The sequence below is a fragment of the Pogona vitticeps genome, chromosome 5 (genome assembly GCF_051106095.1).
Source record: "Pogona vitticeps strain Pit_001003342236 chromosome 5, PviZW2.1, whole genome shotgun sequence".
NCBI lineage: Eukaryota > Metazoa > Chordata > Lepidosauria > Squamata > Agamidae > Pogona > Pogona vitticeps.
The window spans coordinates 15391210-15408332 of NC_135787.1; the positions used below are offsets into that span (position 1 = coordinate 15391210).

The 17123-nt window shown below is 40.9% G+C and overlaps 1 protein-coding gene across 1 annotated transcript in view; it reads left to right on the forward strand.

Annotated features, from left to right (window-relative positions):
• MMRN1 (multimerin 1) overlaps positions 1 to 17123 on the forward strand; it is a 75519-nt gene that overhangs the window by 40086 nt on the left and 18310 nt on the right. Inside the window, exons 4-6 of the mRNA XM_073001959.2 lie at positions 444 to 560; positions 2849 to 3022; positions 14284 to 16257. Of these exons, the coding sequence (XP_072858060.2) occupies positions 444 to 560; positions 2849 to 3022; positions 14284 to 16257 (2265 nt within the window). The remainder of the gene's footprint in view (positions 1 to 443; positions 561 to 2848; positions 3023 to 14283; positions 16258 to 17123) is intronic.

Below are 17123 nucleotides of genomic sequence, written 5' to 3' on the forward strand. Positions count from 1 at the left end.
ACCGTTCTTCATGATCACTGGAGCTGTGCAATGGGCACGGCTTAATTATTATGCCGGGCTTGCTCAGTGCCCTTCTTTAAGCCTCCACTTCAACATTAATCTTGCAGCTCTCCGAGTGTTCTTAATGATAAGGGAGGGTGAACCTTGCATTAGCACAAGCTTCTGTAAATCGCAATCAATTGCAACCTGAAGGAGACACTTATAATCCTCTCTGGTAAGAATTAAAGCTGTTCACTATACCCTACCAATATGGTGGCATAGCATGTGGTCCAGATGGGCAAAGCAGCTAACTGGGGAATCAGCACATATGATTAGGATTTAGCAGAGTAAGAAGTGGGCAGGGGACAGTGAAGGGCAGCGGCAACGATATTGCCATGTATTGGATGAAAAGTCATGCTGAATGTCTCAGTCATCCTTACCTTCTCCCCCCCCCCCCCATTTAGCCCAACAGGATCAATTGCTTATACATAGCAACCAAGCAGAGAGCAACACAGCTGTCAATGGAGAAACATTTGGAAACCAACAGCAGCAACAGCATCAGCAGGACCCCAGTGACCCAGGTCAGTGGTTGTAATTACTACAGTCCCTAACACAATGGTTGTCAACACTATTTATTAAAAACACAGCAAAAGAAATCCCCCTGGCCACCAAAAGCGACGCCATGAAGCGCCGGAGTCTCTTGCAATCTTGTTTCCTTTGTGGGCTCTGCTCAGAAAGGTTAGGGGGCAAAGCAGAATATTTATTGAGAATGGGTTTACATGAGCACTATGGTGTTACATGGAGAAATCATTGGGGGAAAGGGGGAGACATTCATACAGGATGCAGTGACCTCATAAGAAGCAATAAAAGCAACACAAGCTGAATGGAAGGGGGAATGACTCCGGGGCTGTGCATTAAATTATTATTCATGCCTGGATGGTATTAATTGTTGCCATTCAGTGGTCCAGAGATAATGACAGATGGGCAAGCATGCCTCTGGTACAGTACGGAATGCTGACATGATGCAGCATACCTTGCTCAACAGTGTCAGCAAGAATTATTCTGGGAATGGCAAAGCTGCATGGTGGTTTGTTAGATAAATCACACACATACCATGCCCTCTGACAACACAGAGGTTAAAACCCTGTTGTGCCATTATGGAGAGGGTGTAACTTTTGGAAGTGAATTGCCAGAGATGTTATTTCTTGCATACTGAGTTATGTGACTTGGCATGCAACAGATAAGGTCTACAGAGATTTCTTAACTTAGGGGAATTCACCTCTAAATGTTACGCCATTTGTGCAACTCTACAATAGGATTTTAGCCAGAGTGTCTATCTATATCAGTGATGGTGAACCTTTTTGGCTCGCATGCCCAAACTGGGGGTGGGGTGGGGGAACAGTGGGTGGCGGCAGAACTGGAAGAGTCAGCAGAAGGGGGAATCTCACATATGGAGGTGCTGAAGACCCCACTCCGGATCCTGGCCCGCCGCCTGTTGAAGCGCCAACACCGCAGCTGCAGCTGCCACCTCAGGATTGGCTGGGGGGGAGGAGTGATTCCTCATCCATAGTTCCTACCTGGACAACAGACGGAGCAGGCACTGGTCACCAGGAGAGTCACTAACATGATCACCCAACAATACGTGGTCTCCCGTACACGATCCTGCATGTTTTTTACATAGACATTATTAAATTTGCATCCATGCATCTCAGTCAAAGCTTGGAAAAGGGTCTTTTTTAGATGAGAACTGCCAGAATTTTTTAGCTAATGGGAGATAAAAAGTGGCTTTTCCATGCCCCGATAAAAACTAGCTTGTGCAAATTTTAGGTGCATCTGTTATTAAGCTGGCTGGATAACAAAGTGAGTTAAGTACCTGGCTGCAGAGCAGGAGGTTGGGAGTTGAGTTCCCAACTGTGCATCCTAGAAGAGCCAGCCTGTGTGGCCTTGGGCAAGCTGCACATTCCCCAGAAGAAGGGAATGGAAAGCCACTTCTATGTATTCTCTACCTAGAAAACCCTGGAAAGGGTTACTTTAAGTCAGAATTCAGTTGACAGCACATGATTATTAGATTGTTTGTTGGATTTCTATACCACTTTTCTCCCAGTTAAGGGACTCTCTATCCCCTCTTTTGATGATACTCCTCCTTTTTCTTAGTAGTGTTTTTAAGAATGATGGGATTTCACCAGGTTATGGTGTGGCAGCTCTGATGGTAGCTTCTCAGGGTAGAACTTGCTTTTCCTGTGCTATTCCCTGGGTCCCTTTTTTTTGAAGTTTTTGCTTGAGAGCAATGGAGGAAATTTGAGCAAACATAATGCATTTGGATAAGACTAGGATAATGGGGAGTAGGTGGACTGCATATCTCCAGGGAAGAGCAATATGTCTTTTCCCCTAATTGCCATTATTGAGATATGGCTTAATTTTCACAGTGCCAACTCTTGTTTGCACAACGGCAGCGAAACCAGTTCTTACAATCAGTCTGTAGAAATACAATGCATTTATTCAAACAGTAAAGCAGAATCCTCCATAGGAAAGCAACTAGATAGATGCTTCCACATTCCACTTTTGCTCATTAAATTTCTGTTAACTATTCAATACACTCTCCTGGAATTATAACTACTCTATAATGAATATGGATTATTCAGCAATTATTTGCTTCTCTGCTTGTATGAATGTCACTCATAACTCAGGATACATGACAAAAATCAAAATGCTCCATTCTTATTAATGCGGAAAGTTTTCACTCCACTTCAAGTAATTGGGCATGGAATTTGTTTTGGTTCTTTCTGCTTTTCTCTTGGTGATTTAATTCCTTTTGTGATTCCATTCAGTTACTTTCTTCTTTTGTTCCATTCTTTTCCTCCCAACATAGCAGTTGCACAAAAAATGAATGAGCAGATTAGCAGCCAGGAGATGAGACTGACTTTGCTACAGAAGAAGGTTGACAACATTTCCCTCGTCATGAGTGATGTGAGCAAGACACTCTCCTCTCTGGAAGGCAAAATCAATGAAGATAAGGGCAGAGACTTCCAGGCTTTTCTAAAAGGTAAGAGAAAGAAATTAATGCAATCACTCACCCAGTTAAAAGTGCCAGGGAGAGAGCTAAGGAAGGAAAACCAGAGAAAACCTTGAAAATGGACTTTAGTCTATCCTGTTCCATATTTCACCTTCTGCAATGGGAAGTGCATTTAGCTCTGTTTTGTTATTTAAAACACAGAAGAAGACAATAGCTGTTGTTGTTTTTAATTTCCCAAGGTGTTGAAGGCACTTTATTAAGAAGCCCATATTCTTATGCTGCGCATACTCATCCCATTTCTGATAAACAGATCATCTCATGGTGTTCTGGATTAGGTTTATATTTTCCATGCCAACAGCATCTCTTCCTGGCAAGAGAAGTGACTTGACTAGAAGGTTTTCCATACAATTTGCAAGATGATGCAGTAAGTGCACGGAGTGTAAGGACATGGTTGCATATGGTACATGTAAGATGCATGCTACTTAGGCAACCAGCCTAAGCAGCGTGCATCTGTTCAATAGCAACAGTTCAAAGGGATAGTCACATTCATTTAGTGCAGCAAAATAACAGAACGTCATGTGGTGCCTTGCACACTGTTGGCCTATCTTCAAAGCTCTGAAAACATACTGTAAGCATCTAAGTGAATTATAATCCATGAAAGCTCAATGTTATACTAAACTTGTAAGTCTTAATAGAGAAGGCACTGCAGTAATCCAAATTCAGTATTACCAGGATGTTTCATAACTAGTAAAAGTAACCTTTTGGGAAAGGGGGCCTCTCATATGTAGAATTTGTTTCTGAGTCTTTAACTTATCTTCATGTTATGTTCCAATGCCCAACTCCATTGCCATTTGGGAAGAAACAGAGCTGCTATAAAAGGCGTACTTTCAAGGTTGTAAAAGCCTTTGGAAGGCATCTTCATATATTACAGTTCTGTTCCTGATATCTTTTAAGGTTCTGAACTTCTGATGTTTGTCCCAGAAGGAAGTGGCAAAAAATGCCTTCATACTTTTTGTTTCAGTAGAGTGACCCTATTGGCAGTTATTATTTTGTTGGCATTGCCTTTCTTGTGGCATTCATGTATGGACAACCTTCCCTCTATTCTTCTATCATCCTCTCCTTTGATGTCTTCTAGATGTAACTTCAAAAGTTGTTTCTTACATGATCTAATAGTACTGCTTGTCTGATTTTTTTTTTAAAAAATAGTTAAAAGATTATTGCCTTATTTAGAATGAAACTTAATATCCATTTGCCTAAGGGTAGACCTCACTCAAACCAGCAGGACTTTCTTCTGAGTAGCCATGCTTTCTGTGTTTTTTAAGGTTGATTGCTATGTTTATTTGTTTTTGTATGGTATCAGCTACTTTGAGTTAAGACTAAGATGGGAGTATGAGAAGACTGTGAAATGTAAATAACTCTCGCATGTACCAGTAGATCTACATCAGGGGTGGGCACCATGTGGGCTGTAGGCTGCATGCAGATCCCAAAACCAGCAATGTGGCCCTCCAGTGCCCCCCCTTTCCTTTTTCCCTTAGTTTCCCACATCATTTGAGAATGTAAAGGCCATTTTGTTATGTTTTGGCAACCTTGGAGTATTTTAGGCTCATGGGGCTTTTAAAAAGAGAGAGAAAGTAACTTGGATTGGGGGTGTCGGATGTAACCCTTCAAAGGCGGAAGGGCATGTACAGTGTCTACATCTCTAGAGGTTGCCCACCCTTGATCTGGATATAAAGATTAGAAATATGTCGGGAACTTGATCTTTGTGTATTTTAGTATGACCTGATCAGATTTACAGATCAGTTCATACTGGAAAAAGAGAGGGAGGAAGGAAGGAAGCCCTACTGTCTCTGGAGTAAGAGGCAGAGAATATGGGAAGTAACATATTTTCCGTGTATAAAACTATACTTTTGTCTAAAATCTTTAGACTAAAAATTGAGGGTCGTCTTATACATGGAAGTAAGTTGAGGAGAGAAAAACAACTGGAGGGGAAAGCAGGGATCAAAGTGATCCTGCAGCGCTTTGATCCCTTTCCCTCTACACTTGCTAATCCCCATTTAGATTTCTTAATTTTGGATTAGAAAAGTGTGGGGTGACTTATACATGGGGGTGTCTTATACATGGAAAAATATGGTATAAATGAGGACTGGGTGAGGCAAGAAAAAAGCACAAAGAAAGGGGGGGAAGAGAGGGTAGGAAAAAAGAAGGAAGAAAAAGAGTACTATGGTGGGAGGGGACTAAGAGACAAGTAAAACTAAGTACTTCTATTTGTGTATGTATATGCATGTGAGTTTGACCAAACTCCGGGAGACAGTGGAAGACAGGAGGGCCTGGCGTGCTCTGGTCTATGGGGTCATGAAGAATTGGACACAACTTAACAACTAAACAACAACAACAACATGCATGTGAGAATAAATGAATGAATGAATGAATGAATGAGATTGTTTACAATGGGCAGCATCCCATTTTAAATTTTTTGAAACAGACTGTTTGCCACATTATTCAGCCCTTTCTGAAGCTAACCCCCAGTCTGCTCCCCATCTGCCAGCTTTCTCTTTGATTTATGTTTGTTATTTACAAATTGGATTATCCTTCGGACCATGTTGTCTTATGAAAGTGCAACCAGTCACCTCTTTTATTAGCTTTTCATTACAAGCCTGGGGACTAGGCAGAACTTGACCCTTCCAGAGGTACGGACTGTGTGTGTATATGAGCTGAGATGGACGGCTGAAGAGCCACTGTGTCTTTATTGCCACCTGATCTCACAGCCTCGTATCTGAGCTGTCTGGTAGGACTTAGAAAGTATTTGTTCTCTAGGGTGTGTGGATATCCTTTCCTCTATATTGCTCTGACAGTGTGGCAAACAGCTCTTCCATCAAAACAGTGCTGATTCTCATCCTCAATAACCCTTCTATCCAATTCACCTCTTCCAAAGAAAGATTATGTGCACTTTTCTGTATCATGCTTTCTTAGGGACGAAAAAGTATTTGATTGGTTTTGACAGTCTTGATGAAAGTCGCACTTTAACACCTTCTGAGATGCATTACATGTAGAGCACCTTGCCTTGAGGTTTCTCACTTATGTGAGCCTTGTTTGGTGTTTTGCAGAAATGAGATTTGCATAAAACCCAAATGTGCACATTTTAAAATAGAAAAGGCTAAAATGTGCATAATTGGAAAATGGGAGTAAACATGCTACAGTCCTTGAGGGAAAGTTGTGGGAATTAGGCAAAATGCATAAATAAATGCACAGGTTGAGAAAAGTGCTATTAATTTCAGCATGTGAGCCTCACAGCCTGATACAGAACAAAAATGGAAAGAAAATACAGGCAACATTTGAATTAAATTAACTTAAATTAAAGCAGAAGGACTTTCATACCCCCATTTGCTGTACATTGTTTTCCCTCAGTTATTCTACGTTCCTTCAACATACAGCCTTCAGGGAAGGTCAGGGGAGGAGAAGTAACTAAATCTTTGAGAAATAAATACATCTTTCAGAATCCTCCTGTGTGAGGTGAGCTTGAGGCTATGTGGGAAAGATGTTACTTATTACTCTGATGCCTGCTGACCAATGAGAAAGGCAGGCAACATACTGCTTCTAGAAGTTTCGGACTACACCACATAAAATCTCCAACCAGCATAATTAGTGATGATCAGTAATATTGTCTCTGTGGTATAAAACACCAACAGTTTCTAAACTTTGGCCAAGACTTCACTTTTCTGTAGAGAATTTCTTCAAGTAACTGAAGGCTTGATTTAATCTGTTTGCCCCTTTGGGATTGCACTGATTTCAACTGAAGAGGTTAAAATAAGCAATTCACTCCCCATCCCCCCACCCCCTGATCACATGAGGAAAACGTTCCCTACATATATTGCTGTTAGACCACTGCATACATTTCCAGTCACACAATGCACAGCCATTATCCAGTCATTTACCCAGCCAGCAGTGTAACTGCAGTTTAATTTCCCCTCGCTGGGAGGGTTGTGTTGTTTTGTTCCAATGACATATTGGGACATTTCTTACCAGCATTGCATGTGTGAATGTCAATCCCTTCAGGGAAAATGGAGATCGGCCAGGAGTAAGGCACCACCTCAAAGAAGCATCTCCACCTTGCAGGGCTCATCACAAGGGCAGTGGTGGGTATGCCCAGCCTTTGCCAGCAGAGGAAAGAGAAGGGAAACAGAGAAGGGAGAATGGCAGGAGCAAGGCACTGTCTCGGAGAAGCACGCCCACCATGCGGGGCTTGGCAGGGATGGCAGGGGGTAAGCCCGACCTTTGCTGGCAGAGGGAGGGAGGCAGGTATGGGTTAGGGACTTTATAGTTTTTTTTTTCACATTAAAAAAAATAAAGAAAGGGGCTGCACTGCCCCAGGAGACAAGACAGGAGATAAGTCGGCTCCATGGTGTAGCCAGCCATAATATTTCGAATAGGAAGAAGTTAATCACTAAAGTGAAAACAAGTGGGAATGTTAGCCCAGGTATATACACCATGTGACCTTGATTCAGTACAACAAAGGTGTGCAACGTATCACTAGAAATGGAGAACATATTCCTTGTGTAATCAGGAGTCAGGTCTCTAAAATAATAATTTCATCAACCATGGCTGGAGTCTATACTCTTTGGGATTTATCTAACTTTATTCCCCCTTCAGTTTGTTTTTTTCTGTTCTCTTTCTGCTCATCCATATCTTCTAAATCATATACTTGTGCAGCCTTTCTCCCCCTCTTAAAAACACCATGACCTCTACAATCCACTAATTTGAATATCATGTTTCCAACACTTTTGAAAACCAGGCTCAGCCAAGTACAAAATGCCCTTGATGGCTTACTTGGCTTATGATGGCAAACACTGCCCTTATGCTCCCTGCCTTCCTGTTTTCAGTCTACATGAGATTTATGCTGTCCATCCTCCCAGTGGATCTGTCATGCCTGCCACATTTGTGTTGTGCAACCTTCCGCCCTATTTTCAAAGATGACCTTTGCATAGCCTTATAGGACCTTTGAACTGTCCTCATCTCTCTTCTCTCCCCATTCCCTATTGAAAGTCAATGGGATAATCACTAGGAGAGAGGGGGAAATACCTTCTGCAAACATTGATGGGGAGGGGGTAGAGGATAAATGGCTTGCCATGACATGCCTCTATTAAACTCAATGAAGATACACTGCTGGGTGAAAAGGGCTATGGAATTGCCAGTGAATGAGAGACACAATTTTGCACTCATTTTCTTATAAAAAGAAGGGAAAATTCTAGCAGTCTTATAATGCAAACTGTATGGCAGCATACTCAGAAATAAGTGTGTCTAGGATTGTAGGCTATGAGCATATTCATAAGGTGACAGCCAGTAATAAGCCACAATTAGAGTAGGCCTGTTGAATCAATGCAATTTATGGAGAAGGACTCTCCAAATACCCACTGATCCAATCGGTCTACTCTAGTTGTGAGTTACTGATGGATTTCAGTCAGTACAGTGGTGCCTCACTAGACAATGATAATCCGTTCCACTGAAATCGCTGTTTAGCGAAATCATTGTCTAGCGAAAAGCATTTCCCCATTGGAATGCACTGAAACCTGTTTAATGCGTTCCAATGGGGAAGAATCATCGTTGTCTAGCGAAGATCGGCCATAGGAAAGCTGCTTTGTGAACCGCAAATCAGCTGTTTAAATAGCTGTCTTGCCATCTCTTCCTACACCTCCTCCTTATAACACCCATGGTAAACAAACCCTCTGACTGAACTCATGACAGTTTCTGCATCTAAGCCACAGAAGGGCTTACGGAGCTAATATCACTAACCACGGGGGAACACAGGATCTCTTTCCCACTTTGCAAATTTTATTTTAAAACCAATATTATTTTGCCTAGCTGCTTTTTCAAGCTGAAGGTAAAGGTAAAGGTTCCCCTTGACAATTTTTGTCCAGTTGTGTTCGACTCTAGGGGGTGATGCTCATCCCCGTTTCCAAGCCATAGAGTCAGCGTTTGTCTGAAGACAATCTTCCGTGGTCACATGGCCAGTGCGACTTAGACACGGAACGCTGTTACCTTCCCACCAAAGTGGTCCCTATTTATCTACTTGCATTTGCATGCTTTCGAACCGCTAGGTTGGCGGGAGCTAGGACAAGTGATGGGAGCTCACTTCGTCGCGTGGATTCGATCTTACGACTGCTTGGTCTTCTGACCCTGCAGCACAGGCTTCTGCGGTTTAGCCCGCAGCGCCACCGCAGCACCACCAAGTCAACCATAAATCCTCAAAATACAATTTGATTTCTAGAATGATTTATACACACACACACACACACACACACACACACACACACACACACACACACACACACACACACTTTATCTGTAAATGCATCAGACAACAAACACACCGTCTTTCTCAGTAGCCTTAAAATTTACCAAAAGGTGCAGTCCTGAAAGCATTTTGGCCTTTGCAAAATGTCCAACAACCCAGCACCATAGTTTCTTGCCATTCTATTCTTGTTTGTTGTTCAGGTCAAGAGCTTCGGATGGAGGGCACCAGGAGTCCTCCTTCAGGGCAAGCACTCTTATTACATTCCTGCAGAATGGAAGATTTTAATGTGCATGGTGATGTTACAGAACCGCTGTACGATGAGGCAATAATACCTTGGTAATGTCATATGCGGATGACCCAAGAATTTCTGTCTAGAAGATCATCAGAAGTACATAAAGCAGAATTCTAACTACCCACCATTAGATCCCAGGTTAATAAACAAAGGATAAAAAACTTTTATTCAAGACAAACAGGTGTTCTATAACCACACACAGAAGGCTGAGCCTATAATCTGAAAAATTAACACAGGGTCAAAGTAGAGATTAGAGCAATGCATGTTCCACAAGATTAACCTGCTTTTCCTCCAACAACTGGTTTCTTCAGAGATGCATGCAAATTAAGTCCATGTCTGTCTTCCAGTGACCAATCAAAAACCCGAACACAGTAAAGCCACCCAGAGTAGATTCGTTTGAATCTAGATGGGCAGGGTAAAAGCCAAACAAACAAACAAACAAACAAACAAACAAACAAACAAACAAACAAATGCATCTTTCTTCAGTGAGGCAGCACTTCTTAAAATGTCCTAAGCATCTACAGTGGTGCCTCGCAAGACAATGTTAATTCGTTCCACGAAAAACACTGTCTTGCGAAACCATTGTCTTGCGAAACGTGGTTCCCCATTGGAATGCATCGAAATCTACTTAATGCGTTCCAATGGAAAAATCATTGTCTTGCGAAAATCGTCCATAGAAAACATGGTCTTGCAGAATGCGGTTCCCCATTAGAATGCATTGAAATCTATTTAATGCGTTCCAATGGGGAAAAATCGTCGTCTTGTGAAAATCGTCCGTAGAAAACATCGTCTTGCGAAGCGCAACAGCGATCGCAAAAAACAATCGTCTTGTGGATTAATCATCCTGCGAGGCAATCATCTTGGGAGGCACCACTGTAGTTTGACTCGGAGACAGATAATAGTAGCGTAATAAATAGTTTTGTTAGTTTTGACAATTAAATGTTCATGCTTTGAAAATGTAAGCCTTTGGGGCTCATAACACACACCTCAAATACAATGTGAAAATTATAGCTCCTGAGTTTTTCACCATCTCAAATGTTAATCTGAGCAAGAAACTAATTCCCTTCTTATCCCACTTGTACTGTTGGGGAAGAGAGAGAATGTGGAATGTAGAAGTGTCCATAACTGGGCAATAGAGCAGATCTGAAAAGTTTGTATTCACTGGGTCAGGTCAAATAGAGGCACTGTAATAGATAAAACATTTCCCAATGCAGACTCGTAACCACAGCAGTAATCTCCAGGGAATATGCACTTTTCAAGGGCTACTCATGTAGCATACTTATGCTGAGAAGATATTTCCCTTCTTTCTCTCTCTCTTTCCCCTGTTATGTTGAGTGTTGACATGTAAAATCAACAGATGTGTTGGTATGAAGACTCAATTAAAATCCATATAGGCTCAGTATAAGCTCAGCTATTTCTTGATATCAGAGAAGTAGTTGAGCTTATTTCCAAGACTATTTGGGTGTGAACCAGAAGTTATATGGTATGAATAATATAGGACCCAAGAATGGGGTCAACTCAACTGTTCAGCAGAAGAAGGCTGATAGAATCAGAAATCGTCAAGATGTCCACCATTTTCTCTTAACATCTGCAGGCAACAGGTGTTGAGAGGAAATGGTGGAGGTCTTTTGACTGTTCCATTTGGCCTTCTTTACTAGTGCTCTGTCTTAGAGAAGAGAACTGACTATGATACTCACCCTACTTGAGATCTCCTAAACTGAAACCTGTTGCCTCAGGTGTGGTGGACAGTGTTCCACCAACGATATTGAAATAACATTCAGCTTCCCATCCTATCATCATCTATACATGTGAATGGGGCACTCTCTTTTCTTGTCCCGGGGAAGAAAATGTCTTGGGCCAGTCCAGATAGGGAAGTTCTGATTCAAATTTCATCTCATGTGCTTTGTTACACATGTGGAAGGCAAACAGCATAACCACTTTTCTCCCATTCCTTATGTGTAATGAGGCTGCAATAATGCTGGTCTACCTTACTTATAGCTGTGAGAATTAGAAATATTCAAAGCACTTTGAAAACTGAAAACCCTCTGTTTGACATATTACCAAATGCTTCTTGCTTTTCTTTGTGTGCTTTGTTATATTTGCCAGCTAAAAATCTTTGCTGTACTTGTATGGGGGTTAATACCTTGAAATAAGGGGATTTAGTTCAAAGGTATTATCTTGGCAGTTTGAACACAGTGTATTTTGTCAGGGGAAGTGGGATAAGTAAGCAAGTACACGTTATAGTTTTAATGTCCTTTTTCGGGGTCTTCTTTAGGTTTTTACAGGCGTTCTGCTCATGGATCCCTCCTCCAGTGCATAATCTACTGTGAGGGGATTATTCCATTTTTGTTCAGGGTGGCCCTTACTATTACACAATTAGAGACTGTTTAAGTTTATTTAGCCAATTAGCACTGGTTTAGGATTTGGCATGAGGTGAGGGAATTCATTAATTGACCCCCATAAGACAAGCCTTTGTTCTGATATCATGTGGTCACATGCAATTTCTGTCACAAATCCTCACATGTATTCCAACCAGTTAAGCTTTCTCTTTCTCCCTTTGTCTCCAAGGTTAGACAAAAGTTTGAAATTTCGATGTCATATTGTTACTCCAATCAGTACGCCAGCCTAAAATCTCAGTTTATGTAGCCCCTTGAAGTGTGCATGTATCTTCGTGCTTACTCTTCTATCCATACATATCTGGATTGTTTCTATGCAACCGGCTGTTATAAGACTGTCATTCCTGTATACCATCACTTTAATCCATAATCATCAATATTAAAGATGTGGCTGAATAGACTGAACTCAGTTGCCCTCATTCATTAAAGCTAATTAATTTAAATGATATCTGTTTGTTGCAAATCCAGCTCTCCATTCAGCTGTTTTACTGGAAGAGGGTTTTTTCAACATAGGATGGAAGGAAGGTGTAAAGAAATAAAGAAATCTACCACGGCTGTTTTGCATTTACATGCATAGGAGCAGGCAGCTATCATTCATACACAAAGTACCTGAGATAGCAACGGTCCTGCTACCTATTTCAGTTCACACTTTCAGACAGGATGGAAATCTCATAAAAGAATCGTGAGCAAGTATTGCATTTAGGGGTGACCTATCCCCAATTCTTCTCAATCAAAGCCTATTCACTCTTCAGAATGTGTGATGTGGGTTGATATAAATGTGGGGATTAACATTCTTACTGCTACTGCAGGGGAGCCAGGGTGAGTGCTAGGAATGAGGAATGTGCAGCTCTCTGGGTGTTTTTGAATTCAACTCCCACAATCCCTTACCTATCGCTCATGCTGGCTAGGGGTGATGAAGTCTGTACTCCAGCAACATCTGGAGGTCCACATCTTCCCCATTTCTGGTGTACGGCAATGCATTCCTCACCATATTTTTCTACTAGTCCCCTTTTTATGCACCTCCATTCTGCCAGAAGAAATACATCCTTTAATGTGCCCCATATTTAGAAAGGTGTCCAAGAGTCACTGTGGTAGTCACTCAAAATAAAATCATCAAAGTGTCATGTGGCAGTTTAAGAAATGCACTCTCTCACAACCTTTTCTAGTCTAGAAACGACATTGTTTGAGACATTAGAGATAGGCAGGTCACTTCATTTCAATTTCATTCAAGTTCTCTTTTGCCCCACCAAGTTTTTTTTCCTGTTCCTGTTCCATACTGGATTTCTTTTTCTTTTTCTTTTTTCTTTCTTTTCTTCCTTTTCTTTTTCTTTTTTTTTTTTTTTTTTTTTGGTAATCCACACAAAAATCTGTGCATGTTTCTAGGTATACTTATCAAAATGTATGCTTTGCATCCTGATTTTTCAATGTATTCTTTCTGCTGTGTATGTTGTCGAATGCATATATTCTCCATTATGAATAAAACATTCCTGAGGACATTTCAGGGAAACTGACTCCAAATGTTCAAATGCTTTCATTAGTAGGTGGTAATTTTTTTGGAAAAAAAAAGCTCTGTTCAAGTATATTTGAAAACATAGGAAAAAATACAGATGTGGACCCCAATCTGTATTCTGGTTCAGACTGCAGTTAGGGAAATGTTTTAAGTTCACACTGAAATATGAACTAAAGCATCACATGGTATTTATTTATTTATTTATTTATTTATTTATTTATTTATTTATTTATTTATTTGTTTGTTTGTTTGTTTGTTTGATTTATATCCCGCCCATTCTACTACTCTGGGTGGCTTCTGTGAATGTGCATCTTGTGTTTATTTTATGGCTGGGAATTAAATTGTTTTCATTATCTTTGTTGCTTCCTAACCACCCATAATTTCTCCAGTAAGCTTACTGTACATCGGGTGGAGTGATAAGTCCTTTAGAGCTTTGGCCTACCATACAAGAAATCATGGTTACATTTCACCTTGTTGTAGTTGTCTGTAATGGCGAGAAGCAGCACATTATAGATCCTCCCTCAGGACAGCAGAACTGATTAAAAGGATGAGAGCAACTAGCAAAAGTGCTATTCAAACACAGAACCCTCCTGAGATCAAGAAAGGTAATCATCTGTAGTCCAGGAGATGGAGAGAATGTGATTGCAATGTGATTTTCTCTCCTTCCTCAAAAAAGAGCCAGAAGAGTGGGAGATAAAAGAGGGGAAAAAATAAAAATAAAAAAAGAATTAGGTTTGCTTTAATACTGTTTTTTGTTGTTTAAAAAAACTCCTTTTCTTATATTTGTGTCTTTTCCTTCCCTAGATCTCAAGTCCAAAAGCATTACTGAACTAGTCAAAGAAATTGTAAGAGACCAACTGAAAGTCTTCCAGAGTGACATGCAAGAAACTGTGGCCCAGGTTTTTAGGATTGTGTCTGGTTTGTCTGATGACCTTGAGCGTTCCAAAGAATTGATCAGAAATCTGAATGCTTCCCACCAAAAAATTGCCACAGAGATAATAAATAGGCCTACACTGGTAGAAATCCAAGAGATAAGGAACCAGATCTTACATATTGAAAAGGACATGAGCATTACATGTGGCACGCCAATCAAAGAACTGCAGGAAAAGCAGAGGTCCATGGAAGTTGCATTGGAGCATCAAAGTTCAAAGAGTAATGTATACTATGAATCTCTGAACAAGACTCTGAGTCAAATGAAAGAGGTACATGAACAACTCTTATCAGCTGAACAGACCTCAGAGCAAAACATCCCAAAAGCAGGTAAATCAGTTAGTGATAACCTTACAGATTACATGATTAGTCTCCATGAGAAAGTGAAAACACAGAGTTTGATGGTTCTGCAGCTTTATGATGACCTTAGAGTCCAAGACAGTAAGATAAGTAACCTTACTGTAACGTTAGAGATCTACAGGGACAGTGTACAAGAAGAATGTGACAGCATGTTGTCCAAATGTAGAAATGACTTCCAAACGCAACTGAAGGGGATGGAAGAGAACATGTATTCCTTAAATAAAACAATGGAGAATCTGGAGTATTCCTTGGATGATAAGATGGACAAAATGAATGAGCAAATTAATGACCTCTGTTATGATATGGAGATCCTTCAGCCTTTGATTGAGCAAGGAGTTCCTTTCAGCTTTACCTCAGAGTATGAGCAACGGATTGAAACAGAAGCTATCTCCACAAAGCTAGAGAATTTAACCAGTGTTGTGACAGGGCTTCGTTTCACTGTTGAAGAACTCACCAAAAGTCAAAAGGAGCTTAAAAATGAAGCTCAGACTCACAACGAAGTCTCTGAAAGGCGTCTCGATGAATGCTTTGTTTTGATGGAAGATGGCATAAACAAGACAATGATGGTTATAAACAATGCCATTGATTCTATCCAGGACAATTATGTCCTGAAAGAAACATTGAGTGCCTTCAAAAATGAGACTGCATCCTGCTGCAGTGGTGTTCAGAAGTTGGAAAGCATATTAACATTAATACCTCGGTTCCAACAGATGAATGAATCCCTTCAGGTACTAGTCAATGAGAATCAAAAGCGCAACCTTATTTCAGAAAGAGTTAAGTCTCCTTCAGAACCTTCACATAGTGAAAACACCATCCCTCGTCTCAGCAAAGTTCAGCATAATTCAAACACAACATCATTAACTCCACAAGAACGTCAACAAGGCATAGGTCACCTTCATGAGAACCTGTTGCATCCCACAGCAGAGCAGGAAGATTATGAAGTTCGCTTACAAACAGTAGAGGCAAAAATAAACAAGTTTTTGGCAAACAACTGTGTCTCAGTAAGAAACGTCAAAGCTGCTGCAACAGAAAAGGATAAAGTTGTCTCAAACCAGCTTCAGACCTTGAGTTCCAGGATCAGGGCGCTTGAAGCCAAATCCATACGCTTTTCCGTGAGCATCCCTGTCTTAAACAAAACCGCCTATGAAGCACGCGGTTTGTGTCAGGCTATCTCTGGAAACATACAAGCCATGAATGCCAGCATTCCCAAACTAGTGAAACTGGTTTATCCAGAGAGTTTGCTGTTTCAGAAGGGCATGAAAGAACTCACCGAATCCATGCTGGAGGTAAAGGCAGAAACAATCCTGTCCAATCTAACCTGGTATGTAGATAAATCGCTAGCTGAAGCGGTAGACAATATCACTAAACGTTTGAAGGCAACTCCTGCAATTGCTAAAAAACCACCACCAGGAAAAAAGATGCCAGTGAACCCCAATACGAACCAAGCTGGACGAAGTCAGAGAAATGCAGATTCTACCCTAGAAGCAGGTAATGCATTTTCACATTACTAACAAAATATTGCTATGAGAGGTGGCTTGTGGTACAAGGAAGTGACATAAGGGAACTTGTGGGCTGAGCAATGGGCACTCAACATCAATAAAGTTGGGAAGGGCTACCCTAGCCACTGGCCAGCCATGAGGGAGAAGCATCTTGCCCCAAAATTTCATGCTTTGTACCTGCATCCTGTTGGGTCTGCAGTACTGTTTTTACTACTATTGTATTGCTATCTTGCTTCAGAATGAAAGATGTTGCCTGAACCTTGCTATTACTTGGTTTAGAATACAGCTCAACCTATCCATTCTTTGATGCAATAAGAACCAAACCCCTTTTTTCCTTAATAAGTTTTCTTGCTGCTCTGAATGGAAAATGAGATTCTGCATCTGCGTTAAAAATAGATTTAACTTAAAACATTGATTTGACTTTAAAATAGATTGTTAAATCGCGTTCAAATAGATTGTGAAATCTATTTTTAGTTGAAGTCCTAGACACTAGTGCTGCATTTCAAATGAAACACAAAGACACCTGGAAGGATGTGTTTTGCATCTCCTTTGTCTGACTGCAGACCCAAGAGGCTAAGAACACATACACTAGGACGTGTACTAGTACAACCTGCAATGAGAAGTTGGCATATTCTATTTGTTTGTTTGTTACCTTGGGTTGAGAAGCTTCTGGGAAGCTTGATTCCACCTTATCAGCTTGATTAGGTGAGTTTTCAGGCTGTACAGCTACAGAGCACTGGCAGATATTTAAGGATTCTGGGGTCTCAAACACCTGTTTGGGGGGGCACTTGTTTGGGGACACTTAAATACCTGCTTTTGGGAGCATCTGTTTAAACACACCTGGACAAAACGGAA